This window comes from Ovis aries, chromosome 11 (assembly GCF_016772045.2).
Source record: "Ovis aries strain OAR_USU_Benz2616 breed Rambouillet chromosome 11, ARS-UI_Ramb_v3.0, whole genome shotgun sequence".
Taxonomy (NCBI): domain Eukaryota; kingdom Metazoa; phylum Chordata; class Mammalia; order Artiodactyla; family Bovidae; genus Ovis; species Ovis aries.
In genome coordinates this window covers 42013587-42037954 of record NC_056064.1, presented here as the reverse complement: position 1 = coordinate 42037954, position 24368 = coordinate 42013587, and the positions used below count along the sequence as shown (strand labels likewise).

Genomic DNA, 24368 nt, shown 5'->3' with positions numbered 1-24368 from the left:
TACTTCTGAATCAGTTCAGTTCAGTTTGGTCGCTCAATTGTGTCCAACTCTTTGCAACCCCATGGACTGCAACGTACCAGGCTTCCGTGTCCATCACCAACTCCTGGAGCTTGCTCAAACTCATGTCTATCGAGTTGGTGATACCATCCAACCATCTCATCTTCTGTCGTCCCCTTCTCCTCCCATCTTCAATCTTTCCCAGCATCAGGGTATTTTCCAGTGAGTCAGTTCTTCCCATCAGGTGGCCAAAGTATTGGAGTTTCAGCTTCAGCATCAGTCCTTCCAATGAATATTCAGGACTGATCTCCTTTAGGAGGGACTGGTTGGATTTCCTTGCAGTCCAAGGGACTCTCAAGACTCTTCTCCAGGGTGGGATGATTTGGGAGAATGGCATTGAAATATGTATACTATCATGTAAGAAACGAATCACTAGTCTAGGTTCAATACAGGATACAAGATGCTTGGGGCTGGTGTACTGGGATGACCCAGAGAGATGATATGGGGAGGGTGAAGGGAGGGAGGTTCAGGGTTGGGAACTTATGTACATCTGTGATGGATTCATGTCAATATATGGCAAAACCAATACAGTATTGTAAAGTAAAAAAATAAAATGCCAAAAAAAAGAAAAGAGTCTTCTCCAACACCACAGTTCAAAAGCATCAATTCTTGGGCTCAGCTTTCTTTATGATCCAACTCTCACATCCATACATGGCTACTAGAAAAACCATAGCTTTGACTAGACGGACATTTGTTGGCCAAGTAATGTCTCTGCTTTTTAATATGCTGTCTAAGTTTGTCATAGCTTTTCTTCCAAGGAGCAAGCATCTTTTAATTTCATGGCTGCAGTCACCATCTATGGTGATTTTGGAGCTCAAGAAAATAAAGTCTGTCACTGTTTCCATTATTCCCCCATCTATTTGCCATGAAGTGATGGGACTGGATGCCATGATCTTAGTTTTTTGAATGTTGAGTTTAAGCCAGCTCTTTCACTCTCTTTCACTTTCAAGAGTCTCGTTAGTTCCTCTTTGCTTTCTGCCATAAGGGTGGTGTCATCTGTATATCTGGGATTATTAATATTTCTCCCGGCAATCTTGATTCCAGCTTGTGCTTCATCTAGCCTGGTATTTTGCATGATGTACTCTGCATAGAAATTAAATAAGCAGAGTGACCATAGACAGCCTTGACGTACTCCTTTCCTAGTTTGGAACCAGTCTGTTGTTCCATGTCCAGTTCTGTTGCTTCTTGACCTGCATACACATTTCTCAGGAGGCAGGTAAGGTGGTCTGGTATTCTCATCTCTTTAGGAATTTTCCACTTCTGGATTCCACACCCCAAATCCAGGCCCCTGCCCCCATCTGCCTGGCCCCCACCTCAGCCCATGACTTCTTACTGCTAAAATCCTCCCATAGTGCCCCCCGCACCTGTGCCATCAAGACTAATCAGCTTAGCTGATAAGACCCTTTGACCCACTCTGACTTCACTTACCTGTCCAGCCACCTCTCTCTTCTAAGAGAAGTTGCGATCAGTGGACCACACCCTGCTTCCTGCATGAGTATAGCACGGTCACCTCTAGGTCTCTGCTCAGGCTGTCCCTACTAGGTAAAGCCTTCTCTCCCAAGCTTACTTGATGGAAACTGACTTTTCACAGAAGGCTTTTGCAGAGTCCCCTCTCCATTGAGCTATACTTTTGCTGGGTCACCTCCCAGCAAAACTGGCCCAGGGCTTCCCTGGTGGTCCAGTGATTAAGAATCTGTCTGCCAATGCAGGGGACATGGGTTCAATCCCTGGCGCAGGAAGATTTCACAGGCAGCAGAGCAACTAACATGAACCACATGAACCACAACTACTGAGCCTGCAAGTTGCAGCTACTGAAACCCCCATGCCTAGAGCCCGTGCTCTGCAACAAGAGAAGTCACCGAGATGAGAAGCCCCAGCACTGCAACCAGGAGACAAGAGTAGCCCACCGCCTGGCACCCAGCTATAGAAAGCCCGTGCGCAGCAATGAAGACCCAGTGCAGCCTATGCGTGCTTAGTCACTTAGTCAGTCGTGTCTGACTCTTTGCAACCCCACGGACTGTAGTCCACCAGGCTCTTCTGGCCATGGAATTTTCCAGACAAGAATACTGGAGTGGGTTGTTGCCACTTCCTTCTCCAGGGGATGTTCCCAACCCAGGGATCCAACCCGTGTCTCCTGCATCGGCAGGCAGATTCTTTGCCATAGTGCCACCTGGGTAGCCCCAGTGTAGCCAATAAATAAATAATAATAATAATAAATTTTTTTAAGAAAACCAGGCAGTATCTTATGCACACTGTCACTCCAGCGCCCAGAGCAAAGCCTGGCACAGAACCAGTGTTCAGTAGACAGTGCCCTAGATAAGAGAAACTCCAGCCTAGAGATGGCACATGTCCGTCTCCCCATGGCGGCTCTCCTCCTGCCAGTGGTGGGATGGGACTCAATCCATCCCGTTGAGGCAGCCCAACCAGGTAGAAAGCTGGCGAGGTGGAAGGATAACATCTGTTTTGGCTGGTGTTCTTCCGCTACCCAGGAGTGGCTTTTTAAGGTTTTCCATCTTGGAGGTTCGTGGAAGGGGCAGAAGGAAGAAGAGCCAGAGGGGAGAGAAAGTCAGCTAAAACACCTTTTCCACAGAGGAAGAAGGCCCTGAAGCATAAAGGCCCCAGGGGCAGAGACAGAAGCAGGGGAGAGAGGCTGTTGCCTGGCTGCCCTCCCCCAGACACACACATCCTATGGAGGGTGGGTCTCATGACTGCTTCCTTTCCTGCCCTTAATTAGCAGCTCCCCCTATGCACTGTCCCACGCCAGCCCCCAGGCAAGACCTCTTTTGTGCTCCCAGATTCCTAGGAGAAAGGTGGCCTCATTAGTGCCTGGAAACCGCCCCATCTCCAGGGAGCAGGCAGACAGACAAAGCGGGGGACCAGGGGCACAGAGATCCAGCTCAAGACTCTGATCGCCTTGGCGGTCATTCCTGGGGCCCAGCCTGGAGACGGCACTCCTGCGGGAGGCTAATCTTAGATTTGCCTTTGTCTGTTCCCGGAGAAGATGCAAGCACCCATCTCTCCCCCCTTCCCGCCTACCACCTCTGAGCACTATAAACCCCAGGCTCCTGCTAGTGGGTTGCAGTTAACAGCCTCAAAGTTCCTGGCTATTTGGACCACTGCAGATGACACCTTTCCCGGCTACCCCACTCTGAGCTCCAGACATCATGAATCCTTCCTCTACAAAGGTAAAAATCCAGGGATGGAGGGGTGACTTAGGGGCAATGAGACCGGGGACAGTGAGAATGCTTGCTCGGGGAGCTAGAAGGAAGGTTGAAAGTGTCTTTTCCTATATGGGTTCTGAGGCAGGATGCAGGGTGGACCCTTGACAGAGAATCTGCCTTAGCTAACACTGGATTGTGCCCTGTTCTCCTAACAGTTCATGTTTATCGAGCTTTTACTATGTATCAGGTGCAATTTGCACCTGTCATCTTATCTCATCCTCCCAGCAGCCCTGCACAGCAGGAATTACTTAATACCCAGTTTACAAGTGACAACGTTGTGCCCCATGAAAGGGTAGGAAACGGATCCAAACCCACAGAATCGTTTCCCCTGCAAGGGATCAGGCAACAATCTGGATCCTGCCAGTCCTTGATTTTCCCGTGTATGCCCTCTCTGGGGAGGAGGAGCGGATAAATGGGGCTTCTGTTTCCCTGAGCAAAGTCTCCATAAACTTCTGGGGCAGATTCAGACATGCCTGTTTCAAATGGAGTGGTCAGCGCTCTAATGAGGGTACAAGGGACTAAGGGCACCCAGAGGAGAGAGAGATTCATTCTGCCCAGGGGGTTTCAAAGAGCTTACTGGAGGAGATGCTCTGCTGGATCTTAAGGTCAGTCAGTTCAGTCGCTCAGTCGTGTCAGACAGAGCCGGTCAGACAGCTTTGAACAGAGAGGCAGGAATGCCAGGCTACAGCGAGTGAGAAGCGCCGGCCACGAGGGGGCGCGGAGCCAGCTGGGCAGGACCGGGACGTAGGGGCTGGCATGCGGGCGACCCTCAGCGCCCGGTCTCCGCCTTCCTTAGGTCTCCTGGGCCACCGTGACGTTGCTGCTCCTGCTCCTGTTGCTGCCGCCAGCGCTGCTGTCACCCGGGGCGGCCGCGCAGCCCCTGCCCGACTGCTGCCGTCAGAAGACGTGCTCCTGCCGTCTCTACGAGCTGCTGCACGGCGCGGGCAATCACGCGGCCGGCATCCTCACGCTGGGCAAGCGGCGGCCCGGGCCCCCGGGCCTCCAGGGCCGGCTGCAGCGCCTCCTGCAGGCCAGCGGCAACCACGCGGCCGGCATCCTGACCATGGGCCGCCGCGCAGGCGCAGAGCCAGCCCTGCGCCCCTGCTCCGGCCGCCGGTGTCCCTCTGAGGCCGCCTCGTCCGTGGCACCTGGGGGACGGTCCGGGGTCTGAGCTCTCGCGCGGGTCCAGTCCTAGCCCTACCCTGGCCCCTCCCTCACCCCCGCAGGGAAAAACAAAAGTGTCAGCTCGCAGGGAAAAGGGGAATAAAGTCTCCCTGTTAGTGTGGCTGCTCTCTGTCCCTGTGCGGTCGCGTCCCGCCCTCCAGGGGGCGTGAGAGTCTTTCGAACCGTAAAGAGCCGGAAAAACCCAGAGTTCGGTTTGGGAGTCTTTTTGAACCACTCTCGGGTGGGCGCTCTTAGGGCAAGAAACTGTGCAAGCCCCTGGAGAGCGGAGAGAACCGCATATGTGAGGGCTAGGAGGGGAGAATGGGGGCAGACACGGTCCTCGGTGCTCCGCCAGTCATTCTGAATCGCCAGGCCTTTCCTGAGAGACGCGGAGGAAAGTGCAAGCGGAGGAGCGGGATGCGGCTGGGAAGGAGGGAGCCGCGCCCGGCAAAAAGGCAGGGAATATGAGGTTCAACAGGAATCTTCCATTGGGCTACAGTGTGGGATAGGGCTTTTGGGGGAGCGGTGAGGCACTGAAGGGGAGGCGGTTGGGCTTGTGCAGCCCAGATTGTGAAAGCCCTCACAGATCATCAGGCTTTGCCCTTTATTTAGTAGGTAGCTAAGAGTCAGAAGTTCTTAAGCAGGGATGAGGCAAGATTTTTCCCGCAATTTCAAAGGAACACACCTGTGACAAGTTGAATTGTGCAACCCCTCCCCCTTCCCCATTTACACTTGAAGTCCTAACCCCCAGCACTTCAGAACATGACCTTATTTGGAAATAGAGTCTTTGTGGATGAAATTAGTTAAAATTCAGTCATACTGAGGGGAAAAAAAAATCTATCATACTGGAGTAGGGTGAGCCTGTAATCTAATATGACGTGTCCTTATAAAAAGGGGGGGGGATTTGGACACAAATGCACACGAGGAGAATCCGTGTGAACACGAAGGCAGAGATGGGTGATGGATGTACAAGCCCAAAAGTGCCAACCAGCCACCAGAAGCTAGAAAATAGGCATGCGACAAATATTCATCGAGGCCTTCAAAAGGAGCCAACCCTCAGTCATTTTGGTCTTGGACTTTCAGCCTCCAGAATGGAAACAACAGGTTTCTGTTGTTTAAGTCACCCAGGTTGTGGTACTTTGTTACAGCAGCCCTAAGAAACTAAAACCCAGAAGTAGAGGTGCAGAAAGATGTGGCGCTTTTTAGCATATAACGTCCCAGATAACGCCCAGCTCAGACTTGGGGTGAGGGTGAGGAGCACTGGCCTGCTCTCTCCCCAGCCCATCTTCCCTTTGTCATTGGCTTTAGCTGTTTTTTTCCCAGGAAGCAGCTACCCTAAGCCACCACACTCAGCTGCCACAGTAATTTTCTGCTTCCATAGTGAAAAGTCCCGTGTCTGGTCTCACCTGGGTCCTTCTTGCTGCACTGGTTTCGTTTTGGGGAAGATGAAGAACAAAGTCCACCGGTGCACTTTGGGGATTTATAAACTGGATCTTTCTCAGCCCCAAATTTACCTCCAACCTCTCTTCCACTTGAATGGTTGCAGAGAGAAGGAGGGTTAAATCAGAATGATAGGAAGAGGGGGCGAATAAGGACACAATTGCTCTCCAACACATTGTGTGCCAACGATATGCATTATGCTATTAAATTCACACAACCATACGAGGTAAAAATTATTAGCTCCATCTGACAGGTAAAGAAAGTGATGCTGCTGGAGGCTGAGTCACACAATTAGTAAGTGGCAGAGCTGGGATTTCTACCCAGTGGACTCCAGAGCTCTTTTCATCCATCCTGCTGAGGTGAGAGGCAGAGTTAGTCAGGGTATCCTATGCAAACTAAGGCACAAGTGAAGGTTCTAGCATTTGAGTTTCCTGCCCTCTCAGCGATCCTCCACCGGCAAAACTAACCTCTTTAACTCTTTGCTGTCTCATACTGGAGCGCAGGAAGCTGAGGTTGCTGCGAGATATCCCAACTCCAGCAGGCGGCGCTGTGAACCAGACACGAGTCCCAGCGTGGGCGGCTAGAGGGGGAACCCGAGGGGAGGAGACACAAGGAGCCGCCAGGGAAACACGCGTGGGGGAGTGGCCACCCTGGGAGGTGGGCGTGACTGTCATTCAAGCCCCGCCCCATCCCTTGGCGCTTCGGCCTTGGGTGGGCGTGTCCCAAATTCTCTGCTGGAGAGACACGCGTGGGCCGCTCCCCACCCGGAGGAGGGCAGCGGAGGGGAGTGAGGGTGTCGCTGGCGGCCCCTCCCCGTTTGGGGCCACGTGGCGGGCTCCGGGCGAGCCCTAGGGAAAGAACCTAGCCCGTGGGGAGGTGGGGGGACCGAGGCGGCGCCGAGACAAGCGGAAAGCTACTGGGTTTGGAACAGAGAGGCGGCGGCAGCGGCGGCGCCGAGAGGGAGGGGAAGAGGCAGGCGGGCGCATGGGGCGCCCCGGCCCCGCCGGCAGCGCGCCCCCTCCGGCCTGGCCGCGCTGAACCCCCCCCAGCGCTGCGCCTGGAATCTGCGCCCTGAGGCCATGCCGGTCATGAAGGGGTTGCTGGCCCCGCAGAACACCTTCCTGGACACCATCGCCACCCGCTTCGACGGCACGCGTGAGTGGGGTGGAGGCTGAAGCTGAGGGTTTGAGCTAGAGGTCAAGTCTCCTTTGGCGCTCGCGTGGGTCTCCTGAATATGATAAGAGAGACCCAAGGCGAGGAGAATGGGCTAGGAGGGTCTAGGAACTACCAGAGCCCCAGTAAAGGAGCAGAACTAGCAGCGCCCTGGGAGGGGAGACGCGGAGAGGACCAACAGTGCGGGCAGCCAAGGTTGGGGGTGTGTGACAGGAGGCAGGAAAGGTTCTTTGCGCAGCAAAGCGGAGGAGTCCTTGAGAGCCGCCCACTCTCGGGCAGGGCTCTGCTGGGGGCGTGTATGGGAGTATCCAAGACGCGGAGGTGGGACGAAGTGGCCAGGTGCTTTGGGGTCTGCTCCCCGACGACTGCAGCATCTCCTTTCCCCAGAAATAAATAAATAAATAAATAAAAGAGAGACAGACATAGAAAAGGTCAGACTTTTGCAGGACCTAGCTTGGATTAAGGTCACGCACCCCCAAATTGTAGCGCGTCCCTGTCTGGGGGAGGTATGGCAGGAAGGCAGGGGGTGGTCTGTGTAACGGAGAGAACTGCCTGCCCTCCCAACCGAGCTTGAGTTCCAAGTTCAGCACCTTGGACAGCCACCATCCTGCTTCCCCTCCTCTTCTCCCACCATTCCCTTTTCCTACTTTGGAACTGAACGATCTCCCCTTGCCCGGTTCGGACACCCAGGCTGAGATCTGGAAGGTGGGGGGAGCGGTACCTGAGGGAGGAAACAGCCGCCGGGGCCCTACCCGCCTCCCCACCCAGCCCCCACACACACCTCCCTTGTTTCCATAGTGCCTATCACCCGGGCAACCGACCTGGGATGGAAGAAGGAGGCTGCTTGCCCAGGGCCCAGCACCTCCCAGACACCTTCAGTATCCCCATCAGCTGCTCCATCCCCAGACATTCACCCCTCCTATCACCCCAGGCCTCCCACCCAGTGGAACTGGAGGGGAGCCAGCTCAGGTTCTGTTGCTGGGTTTGCTGGAGCCACAACTTCACTGCTCAAGCCTGTCAAACTTTGAGAATGGGGACAGACCCCCTGAACTTAGCTAAGGGATGCTAAAAAGAGGACTTTTCCTGGAAGGCAGGGAATGAGGATGCTATTCATCACTGTCTTTCTCCCTACACAAAGGAGACTGGACAATAAACTCTGTGAGTTTGGATAACCTCTGTTTTTTGGTTTCCTATCAATAAAATGGGTGTGATAACCCCAGAATCTCTGCCTTATCCAGGAGAGCAGCTATGGATTGTGCTTTGAAAGCTGGGCAAATATGGGGCATCATTTCACCTTCTCAGTGTAACACTTACTATGTGCCAGGATTTGCGCTTCCCAGGTAACCCATGTAACTCACGCCAAACCTTTTGAGGAAGATATATAATCCCTCACTTTTCAGATAAGGAAGCTGAGGCACAGGGGAGTTCATTAATTTGTTCAAAGTTACACAGTCAGTAAGTGGCAGGGATAGGGTGCTGGAGCCCATGCCCTCACTCACCATGCTGTGCTGCCGCCTACGGTCACAGCTCATCAGCTTCAAGGCAGAAGTCATGACCTCCTGGAGTTCCTTTTCCAACCCCCTAGACTACGCTGTCCCAGTTCCAGGCCACCCTTAAGTCCTTGTCCTTTTGCTCTATCTCTTCTTACTCTCATTTCAGGACATCCCAAAGGGGATCCAGGAATCCCATGGAAACCTGGGAAGCTCCTGTCTCTAGGATCTCTGACCTCAGCTTGGGGGAGGTATGGCTCACCTGGAAACTGAGCTCCCCTCCTGGCCTTGGCCTGACCTTAACCCCTTCTTCCCACAGACAGCAACTTCCTGCTGGCTAACGCACAGGGCCCGCGGGGCTTTCCCATTGTCTACTGTTCCGACGGCTTCTGTGAGCTCACAGGCTACGGCCGCACTGAGGTCATGCAGAAAACCTGCAGCTGCCGCTTCCTCTATGGTCCAGAGACCAGTGAGCCAGCCCTGCAGAGGCTGCACAAGGCTCTGGAGGGCCATCAGGAGCACCGTGCTGAAATCTGCTTCTACAGAAAGGATGGTGAGGGGATCTGGCCTGCCCTGCCATCCTGCCCAGACCCCAGACCTTACCCAGAGTCCACTGGGAGAGTGGAAACCTGGTTGCTGGTCCCCACACTGCCGCAAACTGACCATGTGACACTGAGTGTATCCCTGACCCTCTCTGAGCCATGGTTTTCCCATCAGAAAGGTGAAGGATATGGCTGACAAAATCTCTGGGCTTTCCAGCTCTAATCCTTGGCCAAACCCTTTGATCATAAAGAGGGATGAGAGAGAAGGGGATGCCACGGGCTGCTCACCCTCCTCCTCTTACCTCTCCACACCTGCAGGCTCAGCCTTTTGGTGCCTCCTGGATATGATGCCCATCAAGAATGAGATGGGGGAGGTCGTACTTTTCCTCTTCTCCTTCAAGGACATCACTCAGAGCAGAGGCCCAGGACTTGGCCCCCCAGGAGGCCATGGCGATAGTAATCATGGTAACCTCAAGTCTGCAACTCTGGGGAGATGGCGTGAATGGTCAGAAGCCCTTGCCCAAGGGCACCCAAGCCCTCTCCCTACTCAGCATCATAGATGTGCCCCCACTTATTGCCGTACCCTTCTTCCCAACAGAAAACTCCCTTGGCAGGAGGGGAGCCAGCTCAAGACTTCGATCTGCCAGGAGGCAGAGCCGTACTGTCCTACACCGACTGACTGGCCACTTTGGCCGCCGGGGCCAGGGAGGCATGAAAACCAATGTGAGTCCAACCTCTACCCCAACATCTCCCAGACATGTTTCTGAGGCACCCTTGCTACTGTGTCCGTTTCCCTGTCTGTCCAATCTCCCTTGAGTGGCTTGTTCTTTTGTCCACCGTTGCTCACGTATGGCTCTCTGCTCTATCCCATGTTCCCCCACGTCTCCTTTCATCCCCCTCTTCCTTGCTTCCTTGTGATTGACATTACGCTGCTCTGATGATGCCACAAAGGTGGGGCTCTAGCAGGAATTACATCACCCACCTTTGGGTCTTAGGGTTACCTCGTGGGGGGTATGAAACCATGTTAGTGGTCCCAGGGAGAAAGCCCCCATTGGGGTCTGGCATCTGACTCTGTGTACCACTCCTAGGACCCTGATGAAGCCATGGGTCTCCAACCTTCTGAGCAGACTGTTATGGCAACAGGGAATGGGGTATGCCATGTCAGCCTCCCCTCACCCCTGGGATATACTTATCCTCCACTGCATCCCTAGAACCCAAGAGGATCTTGAGGGAGAAGCTAGTGACCCCTCAAGCTAGGGCATTGTCTGACTGGTCATAATCACCTTCTCAAGAATGGTAAAGGTCAAACCTTAGAAACCTTGTACGTGCACACACACACACACACACACACACAAAACGTGTGATTCCAAAGAGCAGTAAGTTGGCAGAGGAAGGAAGTATCAGGTGTCAGCTGCCAACCCCCACCTCCTGCACGTTCTACCTCCTCTTGTGGTTGCGCTTGCAGTGCCCACTCCATCCCTTTCCCCGATCCTTACCTGTCCCTCCCCCAGCTTTGGCTCCTCTTTTCCCCAAGTGTCCCCAACCGCCACCCCTCTCCCCTTAGAACGTGTTTGAGCCAAAGCCATCAGTGCCCGAATACAAGGTGGCCTCCGTGGGGGGGTCCCGCTGCCTCCTCCTCCACTACAGCGTCCCCAAGGCCGTCTGGGACGGCCTCATCCTCCTTGCCACCTTCTACGTTGCGGTCACTGTCCCCTACAACGTCTGCTTCTCGGGTGATGACGACACGCCCATCACGTCCCGACACACCCTTGTCAGTGACATCGCCGTGGAGATGCTCTTCATCCTGGGTTAGACCCTCTGCCCCATGTACCCTGGTGGGTGGGGCAGAGGGACCCACTCACCCAAGCCTCATTTCATCCTGGGCTTGCCGGACCCAGATATTTAGAGCCCACCTATTTCTGGGTCTTTATGTCCTCATGGTCCATGAGCTCTGCCCCTGATCCCTGGAGCCTTCAGCCTTTAGACCCCTCGTCTTTTAAGAACCAGTCTGAAGCCCAATCCATCATCCCCATTCCTGCCTCCAACACTATTCTGAGTCTTACACAAGGTACCTTAGCCAAGGTCCCTTAGTAACAGCTTCTTGCATCCCCAGATATCATCCTGAACTTCCGCACCACCTATGTGTCCCAGTCTGGCCAGGTGGTCTCTGCTCCTCGTTCCATTGGCCTCCACTATCTGGCCACCTGGTTCTTTGTTGACCTTATTGCTGCTCTACCTTTTGACCTGCTTTATGTCTTCAATATCACCGTGGTGAGTGATCCCTGTCCTGCCTTGCAGCCTATCCTGGCAACTTCAACACAGCATCTCCCATTAAGGGACCCACCTCAGTCCCAGACTCAGTCATCAGCGAATATTTGCCAGGCATCTGTGATGGGCAGAGCCCAGCACTAGAAACCAGGAAGGATCCAAGAGCGTCTGCCTTCTTGGGGAGTTCAGCTCACAGTCTCTGAGGGAAGCTGAGACAAATGAAAAGCTAACTAGGGCTACCAAGGCGGCATTGGTCTGCAGCCAAATGAGTGGCACTTTTCACATTTTTATTTAACAAACAACGGATGAGCATTTAGCTGTCTGCAAAGCACTGTGTAAGGCATGGTCACTGTGGAGGAGAGGGATAAGGATTCAGCCACCCGGCAGCTAAGCTGGTAGAGACAGCAGGAGCAGAAGAGGGGAATGGACTGCAAGACGGGGCCCAGGTAGTGCTGTGCAGGGGCTAGACGCAGAACTAACTGACCTTGGAATTCCAGGCTGGAACACGGGCTCCCACAAAACTGATCTGAAATCTGGCTGTTGCAAGGAAGCCAAAGCATGGCAGTTGGGCAGAGGCTGGCATGGTCTAGGAAGGGTTCCCGAGGGAGGAGGTGAGAGCTGAGCTAGACCCTAGACAGAATAGGCCCCAGCTGACGGGAGACAAGGAGAGGGAACATTTAGGGGGAACGTAGCAAGCCAAGATGAGGAGGTAGAGGCTGCGGGGCGGACTTGGATGCAGAGAGTCCCAGAACTGCCTGGAGGCGCCCTCGGTGGTCGGCTCTGCACCCAGCCGGCAGATGCCGGGTCTTCTATGACCCAGGAGAGGGAGTCCCACCCTGTGTCCCCAGACCCCCTTGAATGGGGAGGTGGAGAGCAGTCTCCCCGTGTGCTCCTCTGCCTGCCACACTCAGCTATAGCGGGAAACCACCTACACACAGCCGGATTTAACTAGCCGCCAACGGGCTGTGGGCCTCTTCTCCTGGCTGTGTACACGTGTGTGCATGCTCCCACACACGTGCATGTGGGTGTGTCTGCCCTGAGGCTCTGGCCGTTCCAAGTGGAGCTCCTCACTTCTCCCCTGGGTGCATCCCACCTGGTTTGTGCCCACCAGGCAGTCCCCCCTTCTCTGGTAGCTTCAGGAGCACTTTACAGTTTTCTAAGTTCTTTCACACATCATCACGTAGGAACCTCACAGTAGCCTTTCAGGGCGGATTCTCATATCTCTCTTTCTCAGAGGTAGATGCAGAGGCTCAGAGAGGCTGAGTGGCTTCTTGAAAGTCACACAGCTAGCAATGGCAGGCAAGAGACTAGAACCAGGTCCCTGCACTCCCGGTCTAGAATTCTTTCCAGCATGCCACCCTGCTTCCCAGGAAACCAGCGTATGTGAGTGGATGGCCTGGCACGAGGAGAGAGGAGGAGCCATGCTGGAGCTAGAGGGAAGCAGAGCAAAGATGGAGGCTAAGTAGGCACTGGCAGAGCCATGGACTTGAAGGAACTAGGCCTGAGACATCCTGGTCCAATGAGGAGAGCAGGGCCCCAACGGAGTAGGGCCCAGTGGTAGGTGACAAGGGGAAGCCTTGAAGAACTCAAGGTTGGAGTCAGGACCTCTGAGAGCTAGGGGCAGGCATTAAGCCCTGGAGTGCGTGTTCAGTAGCTAAGTTGTGTCTGCCTCTTTGAGACCTCATGGACTATAGCCTACCAGGTTCCTCTGTCCATGGAATTCTCCAGGCAAGAATACTGGAATGGTTTCCCTTTTCCTTCTCCAGGGGATCTTCCTGACCCAGGGATCAAGCCCGAATCTCTTGCACTGGTGGGCAGATTCTTTACCACTGAGCTCCCTGGGAAGCTCCTAAACTCTGGAGAGGGTCGATCAGAGTCACCTCCTTTCCAACTCCTTTGTCTAAAATTAGAGAAAATGTCATGTGACTCAGGAGCTGTGTAGGGCCAGGGCTAAAGGGGATGCTCCTGGAAGCCCCTGAAGGGACAGTGAGGGGCCTTCATACAAAGTTCCGCATGTGCTGCCCCAGAGCCCCCAGCCCTAGCCTCCAGGCTGCCCCACCCAGAGCAGTGAGAACATAAGCTCCCACCTGCGCATCATGTCCAAGACTAGAAGGGCTTATCAAAACACAACCAAAACAGTCATGGTTAATACCAGCTAACCTTTACAGGACCCTGACTAACTTCAGCAACCCACAGCAAACCCTGCAAGGGCTGGGGCCTCACAGTCTAAGTACCCTGCTCTCCTCTCTCAGCATCCCAGCTGTAGCTGATCCATAAGGGATGAGGTCCCTAAACCTTCCCCTGTCCACAGCTGATTGTACCTAAGACACTGGGGGCTTTGAGCAAGGACCAGAGATCATTATGTCTGTTGTCCTGCCTCTGACTTGCCCTTTTACCAGCCAAGGTGCTAAGAGGCAGTATAGCACAAAATGGACTCTGGTGTCAACTCAGATTTGAATCCCAGTCCGTGATTTCCTTGGTCTGTGCCCTTGAGCAAGTCACCAGCCTCTCTGAACCTTAGTATACTCATCTGCACACTGAGAATGGTGATGAAAATTGGACAGAAGGAGTAAGTCTGTCTGTTTTTATGAGGATTACAGTTATTTAGCCCAGTGCCTGACACACATAGTACTTGCTGTTAGCCATTATTAGGGTTGCGTTGTTGTATTGGTCGCCGCACTGCATGGCTTGTGGAATCTTAGTTCCCTGACCAGGAATTGACCTCTCGCCCCCTGCAGTAGAAGTGCAGAGTCCTAACCACTGGACCGCTAGGGAAGTCCCCATGATTAGTTTTGGTATCATCCTGTCCCCCTTGCATTTCCTGGTCACCTTCTCAGCACAGCAAGGATCCTTTTCCTCAGGCAGCCTCCCCTAGCTCCAGGGCACCTGGGGGAGGGGGGAACATTGTGGGGGGCGCCTGCTGACAGCCTCCCCTGCTGCACCCACTCCGCAGACATCGCTGGTGCACCTGCTAAAGACGGTGAGGCTGCTGCGGCTGCTGCGGTTGCTGCAGAAGCTGGAGCGGTACTCGCAGTGCAGCGCCGTGGTGCTCACGCTGCTCATGTCGGTCTTTGCACTCCTTGCCCACTGGATGGCCTGCGTCTGGTATGTCATCGGGCGTCGGGAGATGGAGGCCAACGACCCCCTGCTCTGGGACATCGGTGAGCCACTGACCCCCAGGCTTTCACCAACTACCCATTCACCTGCCCTGTCCAGGCAGGCCCCCAGGAGGACACCCCCACCCCAATCAGGACCCCACCCCCACCCCATATTCCTCCATCCCTCCAATAAACATGCAATCGAATAGGCGATCAAGTCCCAGCTCCTTGTGCACAGGAAGCACTTATAAACTCTTAGAGAATGGAAGGGGCCCCTAAACAGTCAGCAGTGTAGGGAGCTGGTAGCCTTGAACTGCAACTGTAACCACTTCAGGGCCGGGAGGCCCAGACACGAGCTGCTCCTCACATTTCCTGTGCAAACCTCCCCTCACCTCTGTAAATACTCCCCTCACCCAAGGTCAAGTGCAGACAGCTCAGGGAAACCCCATTCTCCACTGCTCGCGCAGCCGGGGCTCCTTGCATCCCTCCACCCGCTAGGCTGGTTGCACGAGCTGGGCAAGCGGCTGGAGGTGCCCTATGTCAACGGCTCAGCCGGCGGCCCATCGCGGCGCAGCGCCTACATCGCCGCGCTCTACTTCACGCTGAGCAGCCTCACAAGCGTGGGCTTCGGCAACGTGTGCGCCAACACTGACGCTGAGAAGATCTTCTCCATCTGCACCATGCTCATAGGCGGTGAGGCGGGGCCTACCAAGCCCAGCGTGCAGATGGGGAAACTGAGGCCCAGAGAAGGCAAGGTGTCCACCCACGACCAGACACTGGGAGAACATTCGTTCATAGATGTTTGCTCAGCACCTACTACATGCTGGCCTTGGGGGGAACGGCCAAAAACTGGAGGGTTGCTTGCGAAAGGGATGGGAAGCCCAAGTTCATGACCTAATGGGGTAGGGCATGAGAGAAGCATCAGGTGTGACCCGTCTCAGGACCACCTGTTATTCCCTGCCCCAAACCCAGAACCTGGCATCAGGTAGGCACTCAGGGGCCCTCTGGCTCTCCTGCCCCTCCCCAGGAGCTCAGAGACTGGTCCAGGGCAGGGGGCTCACCGTGGTGGGCGGGCGTGGGGGGCGGAGCCCGGAGGGGTGGCCACCCCTGACTGCCCGCTGCGTGCCACAGCGCTAATGCACGCCGTGGTGTTCGGGAACGTGACGGCCATCATCCAGCGCATGTACTCGCGCCGCTCACTCTACCACAGCCGCATGAAGGACCTCAAGGACTTCATCCGTGTGCACCGCCTACCGCGGCCGCTCAAGCAGCGCATGCTCGAGTACTTCCAGACCACGTGGGCGGTCAACAGCGGCATTGACGCCAACGAGGTAGTGCGTGGCTGGGGGGCGCCCTGTACCTGCAGCGCAGAGGTGCAGGAGCGGGGAATGGGGTCGAGGCCACTCAGGGTTTGGGATGGAAGCAAATGGGTTACAGGGAAAGGCAATGATGTTCACAAGGACACACACCTACCAGAGTCCACATCCCTTTTCCTTTACACGTGGCTAATGCCATGGTCGAGCATCTGTTTGCAGCCAGCCTCTGTGCTGGACACAGGAGTCCTGGGGAGGATTACCCCCCAGCCCTTACCCTCGGGGAGACAGCAGCCTGGTGAGGCAGACAGCTTGGTAAACAGAGTTACGCAGTGAATGGGACTCTACTGGAGAGAGTGGGTGCAGCAGCGCCATCACTGTGTCTGAAACTCAAAGTGTCAGGGGAGGTGGCACAGAAAAGTGAACATCGTGAAGGACAAGAAGGAAACTGGCCTGCTACCAGAAGGCCATTCCAGGCAGAAAGAGCAGTAGGAACACAGGTCTGGAACTACTGACGCCAAAGAGCAGGACAAGTTCAGGGAACTGAAAGTAGTTCAGCGAGCTTTCAGGAAAGGGTGTGTGAGCACTGCGGAGGAGGGAGCAGCAGAGGGTGGAGAAAGGGGCTTGGGAGGGGGGCAGGCCCAACTCAGGGATGGCCTTGGATTTAGATTCTGTCCTACCACATTTTTAGGCTCAGGAGTCACCCGCAGATCCAGAAAGTCTTTTTAAAAAATTATTTATTTTGGCTGCACCAGGAAAGTCCCCCAGGAGGTATTTCTGAGAGCAGGAGCCTTGGGACTTGGTGATCAGCTGGTTGCAGGAAAGAAGCTCAAAGGGATTCATGGATTTCTGGCTTCAGCCAAAGGGTGGGATGGAAGCATTACCCAGGGAAGATTGGATTTAGGGGTGAAACTGAGAGGGTCAGGGTTGGGCCGTGATGAGGGTTTCATGCCTGCTGGGGATCCAGGTGGAGGCTGCCCCATGGATAGTTGAACACACAGGTTTGGACCTGGAGGTAGGGCTCCAGACTCACAGGGAGCGGGGAAAGTTGTGGAGCTGGTCGCTATGATGCAGGGAGAGTGTGCAAACTAAGAGGAGAGCTGAGCAAGTAGGTTGGCTGAGGAAGAGGAGCCTGAAGGAAGCAAGTGGAACAAAAGGGAGAGGTCAGCAAGCCTGAGTGGCCAAGGGGCTCCAGGAGATGAGGGTAGAACCATGAACATTAAGTTCAGCCCCCAAGAGGTCACTGCTAACATCCAAGGTCTAGTGTAACCCTGCATTTTACAGATGGGGACACTGAGGCCTAGAGAGAGGAAAGGGTTGGTCCAGAGCCCACAGGGATTTATGCAGAGCTGACTTCTAGTCTCCTGGCTTGAAGGCTGACCCACCAGGGATGGTCCGTGCATACGCGGGGTTGAGTAACTAGGATGTGTATGTGTGAGACCAGTGTGTGTAGCCATGGGCAGTGGACAGACAGAAGATCTAGTCTCTGCCCCATGACTTGGGTTGGGAGGTCAAACTGAGATGAGACACACAGAGGTCTCCCTGAAGGTCAGAAATGTGTAATTTGATCTCTGTCCTTGAAGACAGCTCAACACATCTGTAGAGCTCAAATAGCTGCTGCCGGGGGAAATGGCCAGAATGACCTTTGCCCCTTATGCAGTTACTGCGTGACTTCCCAGACGAGCTGAGAGCTGATATTGCTATGCACCTGAATCGGGAGATCCTGCAGCTGCCGCTGTTTGGAGCAGCGAGCAGAGGCTGCCTGCGGGCCCTCTCCCTGCACATCAAGGCCTCATTCTGCGCCCCTGGCGAATACCTGCTGCGCCGCGGGGACGCCCTGCAGGCTCACTACTACGTCTGCTCCGGCTCGCTGGAGGTGCTCCGTGACAACATGGTGCTGGCCATCCTGGGTGAGGATCCCACCTCCACCTTCTCCGAACCCCGGATCCTTCTCCCAGAGGCCTTGGGAGGGGCCGGGAATCTAGGGACTGGATAGCTGGCGTTCTGGCAAAGGAGTACTCTCTCTCAGTCCCAGCATCTACCACCATCCCTTTTTGACCATTCCTCTCAGACCCTTGCCTCATCCCATTGGCCATCCCTGAACCCATCAACCCTTCCCCAGTGACTATTCCCCCAAATCAACTCTCCCACCATACTGTCTCCCAACTCCCCTGACCCATCTCCATCAACTTTCAACTCCACTGACCCACTACCCTTTAACTGACCTCTCTGGCCATTCTGTATTGACCATCCAATTCCATGGATCATTCCTCCACCCTTACTGACATCCCCAACTGACTGTCTCCCAACTTCCCCAGCCATTCTCCACCGACCTGCCAACCCCATTGATTATTTCCTCCAATTCCATTGCCTGACCCACCTTCAACCGTCCTTCAAACACACTGACCATCTCTCACGAATCCACTAATATCCTCTGGGTCCCTCTGCCCTAGCTGACTGTCCCTATCCCTCACCCACAGGAAAAGGAGACCTGATTGGGGCAGATATCCCCGAGCCTGGGTCAGGCACAGCTCCAAGCTGCGTGCTGAAGACTAGTGCTGATGTGAAGGCACTCACCTACTGTGGCCTGCAGCAACTGAGCAGCCAAGGGCTGGCCGAGGTCCTGAGGCTCTATCCTGAGTATGGAGCTGCCTTCCGGGCTGGCCTGCCCCGGGACCTCACCTTCAACCTGCGCCACGGCTCTGAGACCAATGTATGTAGACCCCTATGGCCTCCACCTCCTCCAAGGTCACCTCCTTCAAAGTAGACCCTCCCCCAGCCCCAGAGAGAGCCTCATGAATTCCTTCCACCCTGAAAACATCATCTCTCAACCCTGGGCACCCCTTCCATTGCCCCGCCATACTTAACATCTTCAACCCACTGACCCTACTCCATGGACCATCATCCAACCCCATGGACCATCTCTCACCAACTCTACTTCCAACTCAACTGACACAGCTCCTGTTGGTCCCCCTTCTGCTCAATCCAGACTCCTCAAAAGTCAAGTCGCTCAGTCGTGTCTGACTCTTTGTGACCCCGTGGACTGTAGCCTGCCAGGCTCCTCTGTCCATGGGATTCTCCAGGCAAGAATACTGGAGTGGGTTGCCATTTCCTTCTCCAGGGGATCTTCCCAACCCAGGGATCGAATCTGGGTCTCCTGCATTGCAGGCAGATGCTTTATCCTCTGAGCCACCAGGGAAGCCCCAGACTCCTCAAAGGACCCCCACTTTGAAAACAATCCCCTCAATGTGCTTCTTCTCCATCAATTCCCTCCCGCTTTGGACTGGGTCTCCTCGCCTGGGGCTTCCTCTGCTCCACTCAGCAAATGTTTCCTGGGCCCATTTTTGGTTTAGGCTCTGGGCCAAATCTTTAGTTTATACCCTAGACCTTGGACTTTTACTGCTTTCCAGACTTCTGTTGCCACTCAGGAGTTGTCTGAGTTGGAGTTGGGGGTATCTCTGACTCAATTCCACAAAAAGGCCTCACATTCTCCAACCCCACTACTCTGATGGGCAGGACTAGGAGGTGCTACCCTGGGGGAGTGGGGAGGTGTGAGTCAGCCAGAACCCTCCTGTGTCCCTGCAGGGCCTCTGCCGCTTTTCCCGATCCCCTCGCCTCTCCCAGGTAATGCATCCTTCCTGGGTAGGGTTGAAATCGCATGCAGAGGCGGGGGCGCAGGGGTGGACTCATCTTTCCTTGACTGCCCGGCTGCAGGGTGAAAGGAGAGGTGATGGGGGGCAGCAATGCCAGTGGAGGCTGTTGCTCACTGTAGGGGCCCGTTGTCGATTGCCCTGTGACATCAGCTGCGTCCTCTGCCCACAGCCCCGTTCGGATAGCCTGGGCTCCTCCTCAGACAAGACCCAGCCATCCATCACAGAGGCTGAGGCTGGGGCCGAGCCTGGCGGTGGTCCCAGGCCCCGGCGGCCCATCCTGCTGCCCAACCTCAGTCCAGCGCGGCCCCGGGGCTCCCTGGTCAGCCTCTTGGGGGAGGAGCTGCCCCCTTTCTCAGCCCTTGTCTCCTCTCCTTCCCTGTCCCCAGCCCCTTCCCCTGCCCTGGCTGGCCGGGGCCACAGCCCCTCCCCTCATGGCCCCCCCAGGGGCTCTGCTGCCTGGAAGCCCCCCCAGCTTCTCATTCCCCCACTGGGAACCTTTGGACCTCCGGACCTCAGTCCCCGGTGAGATGCCAGCCTCCTCTGCCTTCCCTATACCCCTGCTGGCTTCCAGAACCTTCTCTGGGCTCTGTCCCTAGCATTCTGACCAGTGCTCCACCCCGCCCTTCCTGATCCACCACAGCTTGCAACCCCACCCCTGTGTGACGGCTGCTCCTTCCCAGCTCCCTGGTGCTGCAGCCCCTTTCACCCTCTGCCTGCTCTGCCCTGCTCTGGCCCTTACTCTCTGCCCGTGGGACTGATGACCACTGCCTCCATCCCAGGATAGTGGATGGCATTGAGGACTCTGGCAGCACGGCAGAGGCCACTACGTTCCGGTTCAGCAGGAGGCCTGAGCACCCTAGATCTCGCTCGCAGGCCCCTCCTACAGGTAAGGGCCAACAGTGGACTTCAACTCACAGTCACCCACCCACCATCCATCCATCTATCCACCCATCCCACACATAGTAAGGGTCTACCAGCTGCCGGGTGCTCTGCTAGGAGCATACAGATGAACCAGACCTGGCCCACACTTAGCAAGTGCCCGGTCTAGTGGAGGCAATACCTGTGTTCTCAGACGAATGGTTCCAGATCAGAGTACTAAGAGCCACGACCGAGACAAGAGCGAGAGGAGGGAGCCTCTAACTCTCCTTCTTAGAGGAGGGGACACTTGAGATGGGCCTTAAAGGGTGGGTAGGAGTTTGAGTTGCGGAACAAGGCAGTTGGAAGGGCACATAGGCATGAAGAGTGGTTGTGTTCAGATTCCAAGGAGAAACTTCATGCCTAGAGCTGGGGGAGGGTGGGAGGTGGGTGAGGCAGGGGAGCTGTTGGAGAAGTGATACAGCCTCAAAACCAGCCTGAGGAGCTTGGGTTTCCCATCATCCTGACCCCAGAGCTTCCTCTACCCTTGCTCTTGGCGTGCCCAGTGACAGGAAGGGCCCAGCCCAGGCTGCAGACTCAAGCTCCCTGCATTAACCCAGATCCCTTCTCCCCACTCTGTCTGCAGGGCCCATGCCTAGCCAGGAAGCTGCCCCTGAGGCTGAGGAGGTGAAGGAAAAGGTCTGCAGACTGAACCAGGAGGTTAGTTGGGGTCCGTTCCTCTCCTCCAACCTTGGGATCAGAGATGTGCCTCATAGAACAGCATTGCAAAGGGTTTGGAGCCAAGGTCCTGATTTCAGATATTCATGTTAGCTGTGTGACCTTGGGCAAGCCCCACAAACACTCTGGACGTCAATCTCCTCATCTGAAAATGGGGAGATAGTTCTTCCCATCTTGTATGCATTAGATGAGGGCGCATACGTGCCCAGTTGATCCTTAGCGGGTTGTAAGTACTCAGGGAGGGCTGCATCCCTGCCTTCCAGCTGACTCGGGAGGTCTGGCCGGAAAAAGAGGGCCTCTCCACTGACAAGGGATTTGCTCCTGCAGGGGCCATTCCCCCTACCCCCACCAAGTCACGTGCTCCAGTCCTTCCCTCCCGGTCTCCTTCCCCTCCCCGCCACCATCTGTCTGGGCAGCGACTGTGGGGCATAACCTGGGGGGCCTGGACCCTCCCATCTGAATCCTGTTGGGAAAGAGCCCAGGTCCTGTTTGCTGAGATCGTGTCTCCACCTCCCCTTCAGGGATCTCAAAGCCACATCCACAGCGCAGCCAGGCCCAGCCCTTGGGAATGGGCCTTCCCTGGGTTCTGATAAACATCAGGCATCCCCAGGGGTGCACCTGGGTGGGGCGGGGCCTGGGGCAGGGGGCAGAACCAGCCCTGGTTCTGCAGGATTCAAGGTCAGTCCTGCTTCAGCTGGCAGTTCTAGACCAGTGGTCCCCCAGCTTCAGCATCATTATCCAGAGAACCTGTTAAAATGCGGACTTCTGGGCCTCACCCAGTTTGGAATGTCTGGGGTGGGGCCCAGAAATCGGCATTTTGACAAGTTTTTCAGTTGATTCTGTAGTTCCTGAAATTTGAAAAATGCTGAATAGACATTTGAGCGCCTGTGATGTATCACCTGAGAGTAAGCCTACGTCTGTCACTTCACAGCTGTGCAGCCTCTTTGAGCACATTCTTCTACATCTTATAAAAGTGTGTGCGTGGCAGGGGTGAGGGGGTGGGAATAGCAATAGCTGTCGTCCCAAATCCTTTTTTGGAAAGAGGCTGGGGTATTTACATCTAGACAAAAATAACTCCTGTCCTGTCTTCTTCTTCAGAGGGCGGCCATGAGCAGAGAGTGGATATGAAAGCCCTTTGTAAACTGGGAAGGGGAGTGCACCTAGGAGGGATGATGACTGTTGTGGCACCTGGGAGACAATTTGATGTGTTTTCAACAGATTTCCCGTCTCAACCGAGAAGTGTCTCAGCTTAGCCAGGAACTTCGACACATGATGGGCCTGCTGCAGGCCAGACTGGGTCCCCCGGGCCACCCAACAGTCTCGGCTTGGCCCCCACACCCTCCTTGCCCACCTCAGAGGCCTCCGTGCAGTTCTCCTTATATGTCCGGACCACCACCTGGCCTCCATGATACTACTCGGGCTGAGGTCCACTGCCCGGCCAGTGTGGGGACAGCAGAGATGGGGGCTGCCCCCCCCAACCTGCAACCCTCTGTACGGTCCCCCTACCTCTCTGAGCCTGACCCTCTGGGACCCTTCCCAGTGCCAGAGGCCCTGCCTCCGAACTCAAGCCTCATGAGGCACAACTTCCGGTCCAGGTCAGACACTATCCACTGACACTGGCCACGGGCCCAGGCCTGTCTGGGGCGGGTGCTGCTGCCTGCCATCCAGGGAGGGGCTGGGCCCCTTGGCCTCCTGCCTTGGGTCAGCAGCCACCAGCGGGTCTGGTTGGCTCTGGACTCTCTGACCTTTTTTAACCAATTCTGGTCACTTGTGACTCTTCCCTTTTCCCAAACCTTCCTCTATTCTCCTCTGTGAGGGGAGCCACCTGAGGCCGTGGAACCCAACAGGCATGAGATGGACCACAGTGCCCATTAAGCTGGGCAGATGAGATGTCTGGCTTTCTCCCCAGGACCTGGAGGCAGGTAGAGGTGGGGGTGGGGTAGGGAAAGGGCCCCAGATCCAGCCTAGGAAATGAAGACTGAGGAAAGAGCAGGCAGGATCTTGGTGTCTACAGCAAGGGATTCTGGTGGGGAGATAGCTAGTGATACTGTGAGGTCTTTTGTCCCAGCCCCCAGGTCTCTGCTGGAGATGGGAGTCCTAACCACTGGGAAGTCCCCTGACTGGCATTTGAGTAACCCAAGACTTCTTAGGGCTCCCAGCATCAGTCCAAGGTGGAGGGGCTCACTTTACTCCACAGCCCACATAGGAAATGAACCAATGACCCTAGATATATATTCTTTGACTTGCACAGCATTTTTTTTTCCAAAATATGAATGTGTTGCCATATTCAAGATCAGGAAAGTTCACATAAAAATCCAGATATTCTGGGAACTTCCCTGGCAGTCCAGTGGTTAAGACTCCATACTCCCAATGCAGGGGGCCCTGGTCCGTTCAATCCCTGGCCAGGGAACTGGACCCCACATGCTGCAACTAAGACCCAGCACAGCCAGGAAAAAAAAAAAAAATCCAGACATTCCAGCTTCTCTAAACAAATTACAGAGATCTGGCAATTCTGGACCAACATTGCACCTGGCAATAATTAGTGGGGGGGGGAGGGGGTGCTGTCCTCTTTGGATGAGGCCTGCATCCTCCACGTCTTTGCAGTCCCCAGGTTCCTTGATCATTTCCTGACACCTAGCTAGCTTCCCTCCTTTGAATTTTTATCTGATCTCTGTTGGTATCTGAGTTTGTAATCCCTGCCTTATAGTGTGCTTCCAGGTTCCTTTGCCCCAGTGGGTGCTTTTCAGGTCAAGTAATATCTATTTCTACCCCTGGGGCTCGGGCCTGTCCACATCTCTGTTTCTGTCTCTCTGCAGGCCAACACTGAAAGTGGTCTCTTCTGCTGCCAGCAACCTGAAACAGTCCCAGCAGCACTCCTTCCCCTTCCCCACCCCTAGACCTCAGCCATGCCTGTTCTCCCCCTTCCAACATGGTCTCACTCAGGGCCTTCTCGAATATGCACCCTGGTTTTCAGCTCTCCTTTACCACCCACCACCCTGGGCTCACTTTTGGATAGGAAATAAACTCTTTTATTTTTGTAGTTACTGGCTCTGGCTGTTTCTGGGGGCTGGTGTGATAGCCCCAGAGCTTTGGAGAAGCATATGTGATAGTCACTCCCACACAGTACCCCAGGGCCCTGTTACTGTCTCTAGGAGGGCAAAGGTGCCAACCAATCCACTTGGCACCACATTCACGCCACCAGGAGCCCCTGGGATGAGGCAGAAACCTTAATGAGTCACTATGGGCCCGTTATACCCACCCTCCCCCTAACCTGGTCAGAGCCACAGATTCAGACACAGTGTGTGGGAGGGACAGAGCCCTGACTCAGGTCCACCTCCAGCCCTGGAAAGGTGGCC

The 24368-nt window shown here is 55.1% G+C and overlaps 2 protein-coding genes across 2 annotated transcripts; both read left to right on the top strand.

The window, feature by feature from the left end:
- The first annotated feature begins 3135 nt into the window (after positions 1-3135).
- Positions 3136-4541, top strand: HCRT (hypocretin neuropeptide precursor). The gene is made up of 2 exons (XM_015098429.4): positions 3136-3242; positions 4075-4541. The coding sequence occupies exons 1-2, from the start codon at positions 3222-3224 to the stop codon at positions 4447-4449; spliced, it is 396 nt and encodes a 131-aa protein (XP_014953915.2). The 5' UTR covers positions 3136-3221; the 3' UTR covers positions 4450-4541.
- A 2244-nt stretch (positions 4542-6785) lies between these two features.
- On the top strand, positions 6786-24052 carry KCNH4 (potassium voltage-gated channel subfamily H member 4). Its single transcript, XM_027974509.3, has 16 exons — positions 6786-7037; positions 8865-9098; positions 9406-9552; positions 9686-9810; positions 10652-10895; positions 11201-11358; positions 14309-14516; positions 14952-15146; positions 15585-15784; positions 17427-17676; positions 18247-18479; positions 19352-19390; positions 19589-19941; positions 20199-20305; positions 20921-20994; positions 22231-24052. Exons 1-16 carry the CDS (start codon positions 6962-6964, stop codon positions 22624-22626), a joined length of 3039 nt encoding a protein of 1012 aa, XP_027830310.1. The 5' UTR covers positions 6786-6961; the 3' UTR covers positions 22627-24052.
- The last annotated feature ends 316 nt before the right edge of the window (positions 24053-24368 follow it).